We start from the raw sequence: 14,773 nt of genomic DNA, 5'->3' as shown, positions 1-14,773 counted from the left end.
TTGAGTCATCTGCTATGTTCAGTCTATCTGTATAGGCATATGCTATGGTCAGTCTTTCCACATGGTACCCTACTGCTTGGTCAGTAGTATATATATATATATATATATATATATATATATATATATATATATATATACAGTATGTGTTAGGGGTGTAACGGTACATGTATTTTTTGTATTGAACCGTTTCGGTAACGGTACAAATACATGTACCGTTACACCCCTAATATATATATATATATATATATATATATACCAACAAATGAAGTTTGATCCACTTCAAATGTTGACTTAAAAACAAAAGGGATCCTTGGTAAGCTTCTGCTGGTACATTTCTATATCAGTGTTTGTAGAGAATGGCGTGTCTTATAAGTATTTTCTATAATATTAACTTGCTTGACTCTTAGAGGACTTGAAGCATAATTGTAAGATTGATGCAAAATTAAAGTCCACTCATCTATTTTTGATGGCAAAGCCACACATCATCCAGCGAATTGAGGTGTTTTTGAAATATGCATGGAGAGATTCTCTGGATGACTTTGACTTAAGACGACTGCCGTGATAATGCTGTTTGTGGTTAATAAGCCTGTGGGGGCAGTCATTCTTTGGCTGTTTGTATGACAGGTGCTGCTTTGCATCGTTAGCATTGTGTTTACGTCGATTGAACCACGAACTTGTGAAGTCTGTTTACAAATTGCCTGAGGCAGGGCTCCATCGATATGACCCTGCTTGCAATATGTTAGTATAGTGATGCATCCCATAAAGTCCCAGTGGAGCATCCTGGCAAGGAAAGGCATAACTGCTATTATGAATTGCTAGACACATATGGAAATCCTGTGAACATGGATTCAGTGAGGTGAACTAGATTTGCAGGCCAGCATTGACAATATGGTAATTGTTTGGATGGTGTGTCTTTAGGTAAAAATAGGCCGGGAAAAACAAACAAACAAACAAAAAACATATACATATATGTTATATAACAATACATAACAATATATATATATATATATATATATATATATATATATATATATATATATACATTATATTTATTTATTTATTTCTTTTTCTGATTAGTCCTATAAGACCAGTTGTTCAGATTTTATACTGTCAGAATTTTTATATTTTTTTATAATATATTTTTTATTTTTATTGGTGCCACGACAAAATATTTATTCCCTAATGAATAAAAAGATCAAAAGAAAAGTTTTTATTTACAATAGAAAGCTTTTGTAAAATTATAAATGTCTTAACTGTCTCATTTTATCAATTGAATGCTTCTGAATAAACTGTTAATTAATTATTAATTTTTTAACTAAAAAAAAAAAAACTAACCCAAATTGTTTACAGTAGCTGTGGGTTTTTAATATTCTATATATATATATATATATATATATATAATAATTTGCAAAAACATATATATTTTTTTACTTTTATTTTTTGGTATTTTCATCATTCACTCATCTTCATGTTTGTCCAAACCCATGTGACTTCCCTCTTTAGTGATCCAAAGAAGAATGAAAGTCATACAGGTTTTGAATGTCATGACTTATGAGGGTGAGTAAATGATGACAGAATTTTCTAACTTTATGTCACTGCTAAAATATGTACTAAAATCTCTGCTTTAAGACATTACTTTAAATGTGCTCTAAGCGATGTCGGGTGACGTGACTTCTTGTTGACGTTTCGTGGAGTGGGTTGCCGCAGTTTGTTTTTGTCGCCATTTGTGTAGCCTGGGTTGTCTAGACCATGTTTTTTTTTTTGTTTTTTTTTACAGTGTGTTTAGAGGACTGGCAGCAAGCGGATATTGAGGAGATGTTTGCTGTGTGTGACAAAAAATGTTTGGGCCTAAAAAAAACGTGTGACATCGCTTAGAGCATCGCTTTAAGACAGGAACGGGTGATAAATGGTAAGTTTATGAAGACACCTTGCTTGTAGTGATCTTTGCGTTGACTTTCGTCTGCCTTGCACTACAGCAACGTGTCACATCATCACCCTAAGAGGTTATCGAAACCCTGGCATTACCGGCCATGAGGTCGCTCACATCCACACGTCACCTTTGAAACTATCTGCTAACTCCAGCTCTGTGGCAGTGGCAGCAATTGCATGTGATGAAGATGAACAGATCCAAACGTGAAGTGCAGAAACAGCCAGAGCGGACAGCGTTATACGCCCGCACACAAAATGTGAATGTGCAGAATAGAGCGAGGCATTATGGGATGCTAATGGTGTCATTCTCTTGCCAGAGAGCTTGTTTCTATTCTGCAGTGAGAAATGGGCTCTTATCTGTCCCTCTGAAGATAAGAGGCAGAACTCTCTCTCTCTCTCTCTCTCGCCTCTTTTCTGCTTGAAATTTACAGTATTTTTTTTTTTTTCTCGGGATGAGGCAGCTCACCCTAACTCTTAGGCGATTTCAAACATTCTGCCGCTGGCTTGAGATTCAGCATGCAAAACAAATTTTAAAAGATGCCACACCATGGCCTCAGAAGTACCCCTGCTGAAACTAAACCACCAAAGAATGACAGTTCTGCTTCAGTAATTTTGACGATGATACTTTTTAGAGTTTTTTTGGCCTGTTGTGATTCTCACTTCTGAGTTTTTTTGGCCTGTTGTGATTCTCACTTCTGAGTTTTTTTGGCCTGTTGTGATTCTCACTTCTCCCAGAAGTCAACATGATGAGCGATGAGTCCAGAGAACAAGAATTATTTAAAATATAAATCTTTTGTAACTTTAGGTCTTTACTTTTACCTTTGATCAACTTTTAATTAATTTCTGACCCCAAATTGTTGAATGGTAGTGTATTTTGGGGTATCTTTCTTTTATTTGGTCATATAAAGTGTCTATTTGATGCTTTTTTAAAGTGATAGTACTCAAAAAAAAAAAACAAAAAAAAAAGGAAAATTCTTTCATCATTTACTTACCCTCCATGTTGTTCCAATTCCTTCTTTTGTATTCCATGAAGGTTTGGAACAACACAAGGGTTAGTAAATGATGAAACATGAATTTGTTTTGGGGTAAAATATATAAAAGACACTACTTTAAGACAGGAGCAGTGATCTAACTCCTAGAATGCTCTGATTTGAAAATCGCCAGGTCGGCCTGTTGTGTTTCATCAGTTCGACGAGCCCAAAGGTTGATGGATGTGTCGATTCATGCTGACGCCGTCAGCGGCAGCAATTCAGCAATAGGGCTACATATTCTCCCGATGGATAATATTTTATAGATTAGATGAGGCTAGAAATTTCTCACAGGCATTTAGCATGCCTCGCCTGTGGTAAATATAGCTGTTATTAGTTCATGTAGACATGCTCAAGGAGACCTCTATCAGATATTGCAGCTTCAGCTTCAGTGGACAGTCTCTGGGTTTTATATTAAATTGATGCACAATCAAACCAGAATTACCGATTTTAGACTCGCATTTGCTTTGGATCTACTTTTCAGGGACACTCTTCAAAAGTCTATTCCTTGAGATCAATGCGGGGACACTTAAAAGCATAGCAGTGTCCTTAACCACAAAAACATTCGTTTTAATTAATGGAGCTTTGTGAATCAATCAATCATAGATCATAAAAAATATTCCACCTGCTCCCACAAGAGAGGAAATGGACTGATAATAAATGTTTAATGGCAGAAATTGAAGGTTGATTGTCTATTGAATTGTGCTGCTATTTTATAAATGCATCTGGGTAAATGAGACAGGAACAACATTCTTTCTCTTTTTTTTTTTTTTTATTTGCACCAGAAAACAATCTATATGGAATCGCCATTCTATAAGATCTGTTATAGCTGCATGGACATCCAGTTCAAGAGAATCCATTTTATTTAAGCTTCAGCTTGAAGTTATAAACATGAGTCAGGCTAGTCCTTTCTCACCTTCAATTACGTGCACAGATCAGTATGAATTGTGTCAAATTTCTCCATCTTGTATTTATTTTTCACTTTTATATTTCTATTACATTGAGTTATTACATGACTATAATATACAGTATACAATGTATAAACTGTCTAGTCATCTATGTTGTTCCTATCACATGAGAATCACATGTTCTTCCTAATTTCCATGTTAATATTTTGGACTGCCCTGCCCTTGACTAGCTGGCTGAATTGATGATAAGCCACTAAGGGCAGACTGCCTATGAGAAGAATGAATAAATAGTCTCAAAGGTTAGCATACAAACCATTTTCTTCACAAAACTTTTTGAAGGATCTTTGATGTAGCTTGGTATTCAACAATATCAATTCTTGTCAAAGAAAATACACACACTTTCACATGCCCGTACCCCTTCGAGCCCATTAATATTTCAGGTGATTTTATTACATAATGATAGTTAGTAGGCTGGTACTTCAGACACATTTGATTAGAATTAACTTAAAATGGCTGCCTTGGGTAAAAAAAAAAAGAGAAGACCCCAGCGCCTCTGAAGTGGATAGTTATGTAAAGGCTCTGTCATATTAGCCTCCATGGGATGGTGTGTACCCTGTCTAATCCCAGTCTAAATATTATGCTAATAACGAGCCAGAGCTCATGATAATACGACTCATAGCGTGCAGTGTTATGTCAAATTGATGCGTTTCAAACCTCTTGTGTATGAAGGTGAGCTGCATCACCTCTCAGATCTATTGAGGGTTTTTTTTATTTTATTTTTTATTTTTTTTAACAAGGTTCTTTTGGTGCCATGTTTCTGAATGCATAAAGGATGACATTTGTATTGACATTACATTTGGTCTGGTACAAAGCTGGACATAGAAGTATGTGTCAGCTTTTTATTCCAAACATATTTTTTATGCAGTTTGTTCTTGAAGGGAAACCTCAAAAGCATCAAAGTCTTATACATTGTGCCTTCCGAACCCCTTCATCATGTTTTGATGGAGCAGGAAAATCTTTTTTCCAACACTCTCTTGCAGGACACCCAGAAATCTATATCTATACGGAGAGGATTTTTTTCACAGGTAGCTTGACGTACTTCAGGAAGTATTGCTTTTGTCTCTACGCTATTGTTTTATTGGGCAAATAAATCAATAGTTGTTTTCTGTTATTATCCAACTCGAAAGGAAAAATGAGCACAGTAGGGCAACAAATTGTTTGTTTATGCGGCACACATTAGCTAAGTGTAATTAGAGTTTGGTGAACAGATTTGTGCTTGGGTATTAGAGCAAAGCCCTAAATTACTCGTCTAAATCATGATTGTTTGCTCCTTGCTGTGTTTCTATGTAAAAGCTTGTTTTTGTGTCGCTTGTTCGTGTGTGTTCATGTTGCATTGTATTCATAATAGATTTTTACATCAGTTTTATTAAGCGAGACTAACTTATGTTTACTTAACATCAAAAAGAGAGGTATTCAGCAAATTTGGTGAGTCATAGTCTGATTGTAATTTATTGCAGCCCATTCTCACCCCCAAGGCGTAACTGACGCCTTGGGAAGCATTTGACCATGCTTCAATATCTGACGCTTTAGGTGCCCTTTAGCGTCAGTTAGATGACGCCCTAGGATCGCGTGTACCCTACCCCACCCCACACCTAAACCTAACCGCGTCCTCTAACTGACGCTTTCCTTTAGCGTCAGTTAGATGATGCCGTAGGATCACATCATGTAAGTGACGCTAAAGGGCGCCTAAAACGTCAAATATTGAAGCATGGTCAAAGGTGACGCCTTGGGGTGAGAATGCGTTGTTTATTGTGGTTTAAAAATTGCCAGAACCAGGTGTGTGCATGTAGCACAAGTGTAAAATTGTTGCACAGTATAAAATGTATGTTAGTAGTGCCGTTCTTCACTTAAAACAGGCATATGACTGACAATTGACATTAATGTTCCATACAGGGCAAACAAAATACAAACCTACAATCCAGAAATGTTTTCAGACAAACATTTTATTTGCTAAAAAAGGTTGACTGCAGGAACATAGCTCCTCTTGCTAAGCTTTAAGTCAATTTTGTTTAAATAGCAATACCACTAATCTCAATCCAAACAAAATCCATCTCTTTTGTTTGAGCACTTGCAAATGCTGCTTTATTTTCCTATAAATCATAAGAGAGATCTACAGTTTTATTATGTATTATTAAATTGTAATGAAAGAAATCTGTGACAGTAATTTCTTACTCTTTGTCAGGAAATCCTATGCATTTTATGCTGATAGAGAGAGAGGGAAATAAAAAATAAATAAATAAATAAAAAGCGTGTCTACATTGGAGACAAACCTATGGATTTTCATATGTTTACTTCACATTTCTTTGGAGAGATGTAGTATTTTTCCTATTTTTACACAAAATAGGGTGTTGTGGGCTTTAGTGAGTACACTTATGTAATGGTCTGTTTCGTTCATACTCGTAGCCAGAGGGCCCTTGCAATTGAGACTCATTGAAGTCATAAAAACTTATAACATTCTAGGAAATCCTTTACAAGGACAAAGACAATAAACATACAAATGTAACAAAATATGGTTTATCCGTGTTCTAGACATCTTGGGTATTTTTTTTTTAACCCCTTACAAGTCAGCCCCAATTTTGGCAAGTGATGCGGTAATGACATACCCAAAATATAAAGGTTTCTGCTCATAAGTCATTCTGAAATGACACATAACACACACACACACACACACACACACACACACACACACACACACACACACACACACACATATATATACTATATATATATATATATATATATATATATATATATATATATATATATATATATATATTTAGAAAGCCAACCCTTGATAGTTTAGTTCATGATTCAAAATTAAACAGACTGTTGTTAATATTGAGATATAATAAGCTCAAAAAATAAATAAATATATGACTAATATGAGTATTAAATGTATTAAAATAGTATGTGAATGTAGGATTGCAACTTATAACCACAACTGAAGTGTAGCCACAATTGTGGTCATGCTTCATTTCAAATCTGAGGATGATATCTCTATAATTAGGCTATGTGTTTTATGAAGTCTATTATAAAACCATGTCAGTGGAGATTTTGGATAAGTTTTAGAGAAGGCTGATAAGTTGCATATCAAATATTTTAGTGCCCTGTAAACACCGATTTACAGTAATTGACTTATGTCTGGCAAGGCGAATTGGCCCATTCATGGTCTATTGATGTAAATTGGTGAACATTTCACACCTCTGCCGGTGTGAGACATAATCTTCATCATTCTTTTGCCCTTATTCTTTTGTTTGAATTCAACCATTATAGCCTTTACTCAGCCATTATAGCCATTATAGCCTTTAACTCTCAGAAGTGACGTTGCATGGGGATAAGTTATATCCTTATACAGTACATTACTACAATAAGCGGGTAGCCTAGCTAAATGTCTAAGCTTGAAGATGCGAGTGAAATGGGTGTAAACGACTTTTGCTTCAGTTTGAAAAACCCCGTTCTCCATAACAGAGCGAATTGCATCCCGTGTCTTGTTTCCCATTTCTGCGGTCGTTTCGGTTTTCGATTTCTCTAACCTACAATGTAAAACTCGGCGCTTAGCATCTATGTCACGGCTCTCAGCCCGCCCTCTGATCGTTGGATTAACCGGCTGTTTTCAGATCGGTGGAAAACTGAAAGATAGGCTGCTATCTCAGACTGACTACAGGAGCGAAATCAAATTAGAGGAAGTAGGGAGTCTGACGTAGTCTCTTTCTCAAATCACTCCACATTTTTTCAAACTTTTTAAGTAAACTGCATGCCAAATTTTAATGTAATTGAATCTGTAAATTTTGTGTTTACTCGCTGAGAAATAAAATAATGAATTCACAAATAATGAAAAGTTAACTGATAACTACTATAACACCTCCAATGAGCAGTTACCTAGATACGGCAACATTTTTGACAGTATGCCACGATCAGTTAATCTTGCAGGCCCCTCATCCACAATGTCTACACTGCGCAATTAATCTATTCATATTGAGAGTTTTCTCAGTGTTTAGAACTCAGCATTGAACAGAAACTCCAGTGTTTTGAGCCATAAGTGGATTCTTACTAACAAACAACTCTGATTAACCATTGGGTTCAAGAGATCAACAGCCTTGTCTGTGATTGGCTACATTGCTCAACACTGCAAAAACACATTGTAAATAGAAACCTTTGATGCTCTCCACAGTGCAAATACGCCAGACCTCTTTCGCCAATAAGGTGTATTCTATTATTACAGTTTCTCTAGCACCCCATGTAGATCCAGGCCTGATATTTTCACTGTTTTTTTATTTTTTTATTATTATTATTTCAGATTAACAAAGTAGTTTTTGTGTGTGAATCGACACAATCACAGATAACTGGGAAACTATCTTTGATTTGAACTGGCCCTCTCCTAACAAGCTCTTAGCACCCTTTGTTCGACAGGTGTCTTTGCCAGGAAGCAAGGGTTGTGATTCATTGTCACTATCACATCTGTGTTGTGTTGTTCGTGGGCTATACACTCTAAGGCATATAATCATTTTCTCTGTGAGAGAAGCAAAACTCATCCCTGTGTCTGGTGCGAGAGGGGCTTCTGCAGCTCAGAGTGTGTTGGTCCTAAATTTGAGGTAGATTTTGATTTCTCTGATCTACATATGTGCATTTCAAGACATTTGAAGCCAAAAAAATGGATAAGAAATGGCTTTAAATCCATCTCAGTGGGCAGTGGATTATTTGTCAATTACTGCTCTCTCCTGATCTCGTTTACTTTTTACGTCCAACAGATTTTTTTCCATGTTTAGCATGAGAATCCAACTCTTTAACTGTGTAAATAAGTCATCCCATTTAATATTGAAATCTGACTTTTCATTGGAAACTTTATATTTACAGAACTTAGCACAGTTTGAGACATTGTTGAGATCTCATGCGAAATTCTAGAGGAGATAATGGACCATTTTTCAGGAGAAGCATCTGGGGTGCAAGTCCATTGTCCAAGCAATGTCTATAGAATCTCCATTTAAAATTATAGATTTGTAAGAGAAGCAACTGATATATTATCAAGTTCTCATTCATGATGTTTGTTTCTTATGAATAGATGAAAACGAAAAAAAAAACGAAAAATGAATTTACATAACTGTAAAAATCTATGGGCTGTTGGTGTAATCAATACATCCTTCTCTGCATGCCTTGAACTTACTCTGAACTGTCTGCATTTTTTTAGCTTGCTACTTGGGACCCCATCCACGGACTGAACGGGACACTGACGGATCGAAAGCTGGAAAACAACATGCGTGGGGTCATCCTGCGGGTGGTCACTGTACTGGTAGGTACTCTTACAGCATTACCAGTCAAGTCAATAGGCTTTGAATGTCATCTTACAGTACAGCTACAACAGTCTTCATAGCTACAAAGTTTTAAAAGATGACGGTGTTCTAATATTCACTGTTGCTCAGTGATGGTCTCTCCCTTTACCTCTAATGTAAATTACATCAAACTGACTTAATTAGGACTACCCTCTGTTTTACTGGACCTCATAAGGTTGAAGTAACCCCAGAGTAATCCATATTCATTCCAGTAAGCTCCAGAGGTCTGTTCACATCAAGTCACCGGTCTCTAAGTACATTAAGAGTGACTTTTGGGGTGCGATGAATGTAGACCAAGGGAGCTAGGTTATATTGAGATTTGAATTTTGCTATCTTCCCTCCAGCGCCGATTTGAGTGAGTCCCTGGAGTTCTTTAACAATTCAGAGGTTTAAATTCTTCATATCCCTGCTTTGAAGTCAGTCGGAGAAGAAAGCGGTGATGCTGCTACTCTCTCTCTCTCTCTCTCTCTCTCTCTCTCTCTCTCTCTCTCTCTCTCTCTCTCTCTCTCTCTCTTCTTTATTCTATGATTTCTCGCCCTGACGGAACGCTCTGTGAATAACTTGCATCCACAATCACTAACAGCGAGCAGTCGGTGGAGGCTGTCATGTTATTGAACTCCCCCTGGTGGCATATGAGTCAGGGGACTACAACTCAATCCACATGTGCACATGTTGCCAAACTATTTGAGCTGAAATTTCACTGACACATTCTGGGGATACCATGTATTTATATTACATCTTGTGAAAATAATGTCACCTTTAAAAAGGTCTTTTTTTATCTTTGAAATATTTTATTTAAATATCTTTGTACACCGTCACAAGAGTATGCGGAGGATCTCCCCACTCTAAAAAATGCTGGGTTGTTTTAACCCAACTTTGGGTCAAATATGGACTAACCCAGCCGTTGGGTTAAATTTTTACATTACATTTTTAACCCAACATTTCGGGTTTGTCCATATTTGACCCAAAATTGGGTTAAAAAAACCCAGCATTTTTTAGAGTGATAATTTCCTGTACATGTTGCACCACATAAGTTTGATGAAAGGTGTCTATTAACAATCAAACAAAGTTTGCCGTTACCTTGCTCAAAGACTTCTGGATAATAACATAACGGGACTAAGTGAAACTGCAATGTCTTTGCATGCAAAATTGTAATTTCAAGTTCAAACATTGTATTAAAATCAGGATGAATTATTCCTCAAAAAATGTAGAAAAAGCGAAGTAAGCGTGCCAGGGTAGTTCCATACACCCTTGTGGTGTAGCATATGGTTTGGGAAACAGGGAGCTCGGAACCATGGGATATGTTGTCATTTGTAAAGTAAACCTTCAGGTGGATGGGGAAGGCTCATGCTCCCTGTTGGTGGCTGATGGAGCGCTCCCTTCGGTTTTACTGCTAACTGGTAGCAACTTAAACTCCCCACTGCTCCCAGCTGCCCCAGTGGCAGGCGTGTCAGGATACGTGACATGCCAGCTCCGACAGCCCTTCACCAGTCTGAGAAACGCTGGTGCTGTTCCAAACATAAAAAAACTGTCTGAGAACACACACACACACAGCTGCCGTGAAACATTGCAGTCTCAATGCACCATGACACTATTTTGATTTACTCACCGGTAGAAGTCTCTTATGTGCACCAAGGCTGTATTTGTTTTAAGAAACATACAGTAAAACCATAATATTGTGAAATAGTTGCATACATTATGTAGAGTTGAATGAAATAATAGATCATCACATTGACCAAATGCAGGCCCGCAGCAATAACACTTGAACAAAACAAGATGATGCTAATGTTAGCAACATTGTTGCATCACCTTTGCTCCATGTCTTCTATCGATTTCCAAAGTAGAGATTGTCCTCAAGATCGGTGTGAATTTAAACCACTGCATGTGTAGTTGGGTGGAAGGAATGGCTGTATAATGAGTGAGGAAATCAATATAACATGGGTTGGACATGAGTGTGGGGAACCGTACCCCCACTAGGTCGGCTCAATAAGAGCGAGGCTTCATCTCAATGTAGATAAAAAACGATATTGCAGGAATCCTGTTAAAAGGGTCATTGTCGCTGTGTTTTTGCCCCTAGTCTAAGCGCTACAGCTATTCTTCAGATCGTGCTGATGGCCGAGTGGTCTGAGATAATCTAGCAGGGTCTTGCACAAGCCCCTCAGAGGGAGGTCTGATAGATGGCACCTTGTGGGCTATAGTGCGAGTTGGCATGCATATCCTCACTTCCTCTAATAGCTTATTGAGCGAGGGGGGTCTGGTGAGGATTAGAAAGCGCTGGTTTAATGTGAAGGCTGCATGCAGTCAATAACACTCCTTCCATGATAAATCTGCCTGACATATTCCCAGAAACACTTCAGACATCAATAGGGATTTGTTTAAGAGAATATGAAAAATAAACAGCAGGCTATTATTTTCACTGGGCCGCTAGCGCCACACTATACCGTGGTATTGGATTGCAATGGAATGTGAACAGAGCTGTTGAAGACTCCGGAGGAAGATGTTTGCTGCACCTAGACACCAACACAACGCAGCGCGGAATGTCAGCAGGGACCGTGTCTACTAGACGATCCACTGTCAAGGCCTTGTCGACATGACAGTCATTGGCGCAGGTCCTCGGCAGAGACCACAAGAACCAGACAGGTCCTCCGCACAGACCCTAAGGCAAGCTTCGGCTCTATACCAGCGTGATGAATCATAATGACACTGTGTTCATTAGTTGGCCAGAGGGGAACCGGCCCCCTGACTGAGCCTGGTTTCTCCCAAGGTTTTTTTTTTTTTTTCTGTCAGCTGACTGAGTTTGGGTTCCTTGCCACTGTTGCCTCTGGCTTGACTTAATATTCAACAATATTATGTGTCAGTAGAGTCAATAAAAATTTTTTAGTGACTGTACTGACACTGTTGTATGAGAACTAAACTGAGCAGGATGATGACATCATTTTTTACAGAACTGCTTTATAGTTGAAATTAACTGTATTGATCTTTACAAATCTGAACACTGTAGAGACTTCAGATGAAGAATAGATAAACAGTCATTTTTCCGTTTTATCATTGTAAAGCTCCTTTGAAACAATCTATATTGTAAAATGCGCTTTATAAATAAAGGTGACTTGACTTTGCTGTTCTCAAATGGTTGGTCAACGGCCTTCAGCTAGCAGCTGTGTGTTGAATGCAGCCAAGCCTGTGAAAGCTCCTTGCTAATTTGAGCTCCTCCAACTTTCGACTTTGCAAGATTTTGTTCAGCAAGACTTTAGAAATCTGTTGCGGTGCAGATGAACAAGGGAATCCAATTTGGTTCTTCATAAATGCATGTTTTATCACATCTCTGTTGGTGACTTCTATATAAAATAACTGACTTAGTGGTGTTGTCAAATGTCAAGTGATATAATATGCTAGTGTGATTTCTAACTAACTTGGAAAGTGTCCTATTATGCTTTTTCACTTATTCAACTTTAGTTAGTGTGTAATGTTGCTGTTTGAGCATTTAAAAAAGGTTACAAAGCTCAAAGTCCAATCCAAAGGGAGATATTTTATTGAACAGAAATTTTACAAAAATAAACGGCTTGTTTGGATTACAATGCACTTTTTCCGGATCTTATGAAGTCAAAATGTTCTTCATTTAAATAATGATGCAAAAAAGTTGGTGTGGCCTGGTTGAGCTACGCTAGAGAAGATGAATACCCTTGTCACTGTTTTTTCCATCCCGGAAAAGGTTTGTCCTAAGGATGACGAACTTATAAAAAGATATAAGTCTTGAAATTTCCATGTCCTGAAAGACGTAGCCATTCCCATTTTGATGGGACAATCTGTTGTTTATGGACTTGTATGTATTATTGCTTGCTTAGCAGTATTGATTATAGTATTGATGTGATGTTTACTTCAGCTTTGTAAGCTCTTGCTTTTGTAAGACTGTTCACTTAGGAAATTGATCCATGATTTTGTGATTGATAGCGTCGATATATTCGTATTAATACGTATACGTATTAAACCATTCGGTACGAGGCTTTCGGTTCTCTTTTCGGTACACATTTTTAAACCGGACGGTTCGTTGGACCATTTTCCTGCCGACCAAAATGTCCTTATTTTAAATCTAGGTGTGTCGCGCATGGCAAGCACACTCATAATGTAAGAGACGGTGGCGTGACCACAACATTGCCCAATCAAATGGCAAAGGTACTGTTACTACACGGCAAAATCCAGTAAAGAAAAAAATAATAATTTGCCACTAAAGTAATAACATTGCTGCGAGATCTAGTGAGAAACATTCACATTTCTCAGTTATTAACAGAGGTGAGACCAAGTCATTGTTTTGCAAGTCCCAAGTCAAGTCCCGAGTCAAGACAGACATGTCCAAGTCAAGTTGCAAGTCCTCGAGTTTAAGCTTCAAGTCTAAAACAAGTCATTAGAGCTTTTACACAAATTACTGTCTCATTGTTAAGTACTATAGTAAATGAAATGTATATTAATTTATATCAGGAAGGCCTTTAAAATATGATATAATATAATAATATTATCATATTTATTCAAACTTAGTGGATGTTGATTGGTTGGTTGAATGTGAAGAGTGGCAATGCAGATTAAAAAAAATAATATAATAATATAAAATAATTTTTTTTTTTTTCTCAAATTATAAATGGTTCGCTAGTACTTGTGTATTTAAATGCCTGAAAAAGAAAAAAAGAAAACATTATTTGGTTGAAAACTGTCTGAACGTGTGATAATAAATGACAACTGACACGCGCTGCTGAACGCACTCTATCACACGCTCTCTGGCTCAGTGCCAAATATGCGAAAGCAACGCTAATCAGCGCTGTGATCATGCGTCAATGATACAGTGCTATGCTACAGTCGGTGATTATTACAACTCTGATATGTGGTTTTAGAAGGTAGGTCAAGTCACAGGGCTCAAGTCCGAGTCAAGTCGTGAGTCACTGATGTCTAAGTCGAGTCGCAAGTCATCTTTGAATATGTCATATCGGGTCGCAAGTCATAAAATTTGGGACTCGAGTCCAAGTCAAGTCTAAGTCATGCAACTCGAGTTCACAACCCTGGTTGTTAACAAATCAAACAGCACTGATGTGAAAACCAGGAAGAAACATTTTGCCATGAATTAACTATTCAGTGTCCACATATCAGCAACATTCATCATGGATTTACTGTAGTAACACTAGTAACTGTAACCATGGAAGTGGTAATGCTTTCAAGTAACATTACGTCGGTTTTATTTTGACATTATGAATACAATCGCTGCCCTTAAATGTTAATCTGAACTAAAATAAACCTTTGTTTATAACTACTACAAAATTACATTTAATTTTGTCCAAGGAGCTGTTTTGTGTTATATGCTCCTATTGCTGTATCGAAAACATACCGAACCATGACACAAGTGTATCATATCGAACCGAACCATGAATTTTGTGAACCGTTATACAGTACCCCTAGTATCTACATGAAAATTCCCCCCAAAAAACATACCACTCTGAAACGTCCTGTGAAATCCGTGATTGCAGAGTCCGTGCTTGAA

General features: G+C 37.4%; 1 protein-coding gene across 5 annotated transcripts in view; it reads left to right on the top strand.

The window, feature by feature from the left end:
- grid2 (glutamate receptor, ionotropic, delta 2) overlaps window positions 1-14,773 on the top strand; it is a 427,585-nt gene that overhangs the window by 314,707 nt on the left and 98,105 nt on the right. For all 5 annotated transcript variants that reach the window (XR_005623733.2, XR_005623736.2, XM_039679482.2 and 2 more), the window contains exon 9: window positions 9,111-9,212. Coding sequence is in view for 3 of the 5 variants with exons in the window: in XM_039679482.2 (XP_039535416.1) it covers window positions 9,111-9,212 (102 nt within the window). In the remaining 2 variants the exon portion in view is untranslated. The remainder of the gene's footprint in view (window positions 1-9,110; window positions 9,213-14,773) is intronic.

This window comes from Pimephales promelas, chromosome 14 (assembly GCF_988280905.1).
Source record: "Pimephales promelas chromosome 14, fPimPro1.hap1.1, whole genome shotgun sequence".
Taxonomy (NCBI): Eukaryota; Metazoa; Chordata; class Actinopteri; order Cypriniformes; family Leuciscidae; genus Pimephales; species Pimephales promelas.
This window is presented reverse-complemented; position numbering and strand designations above follow the sequence as displayed.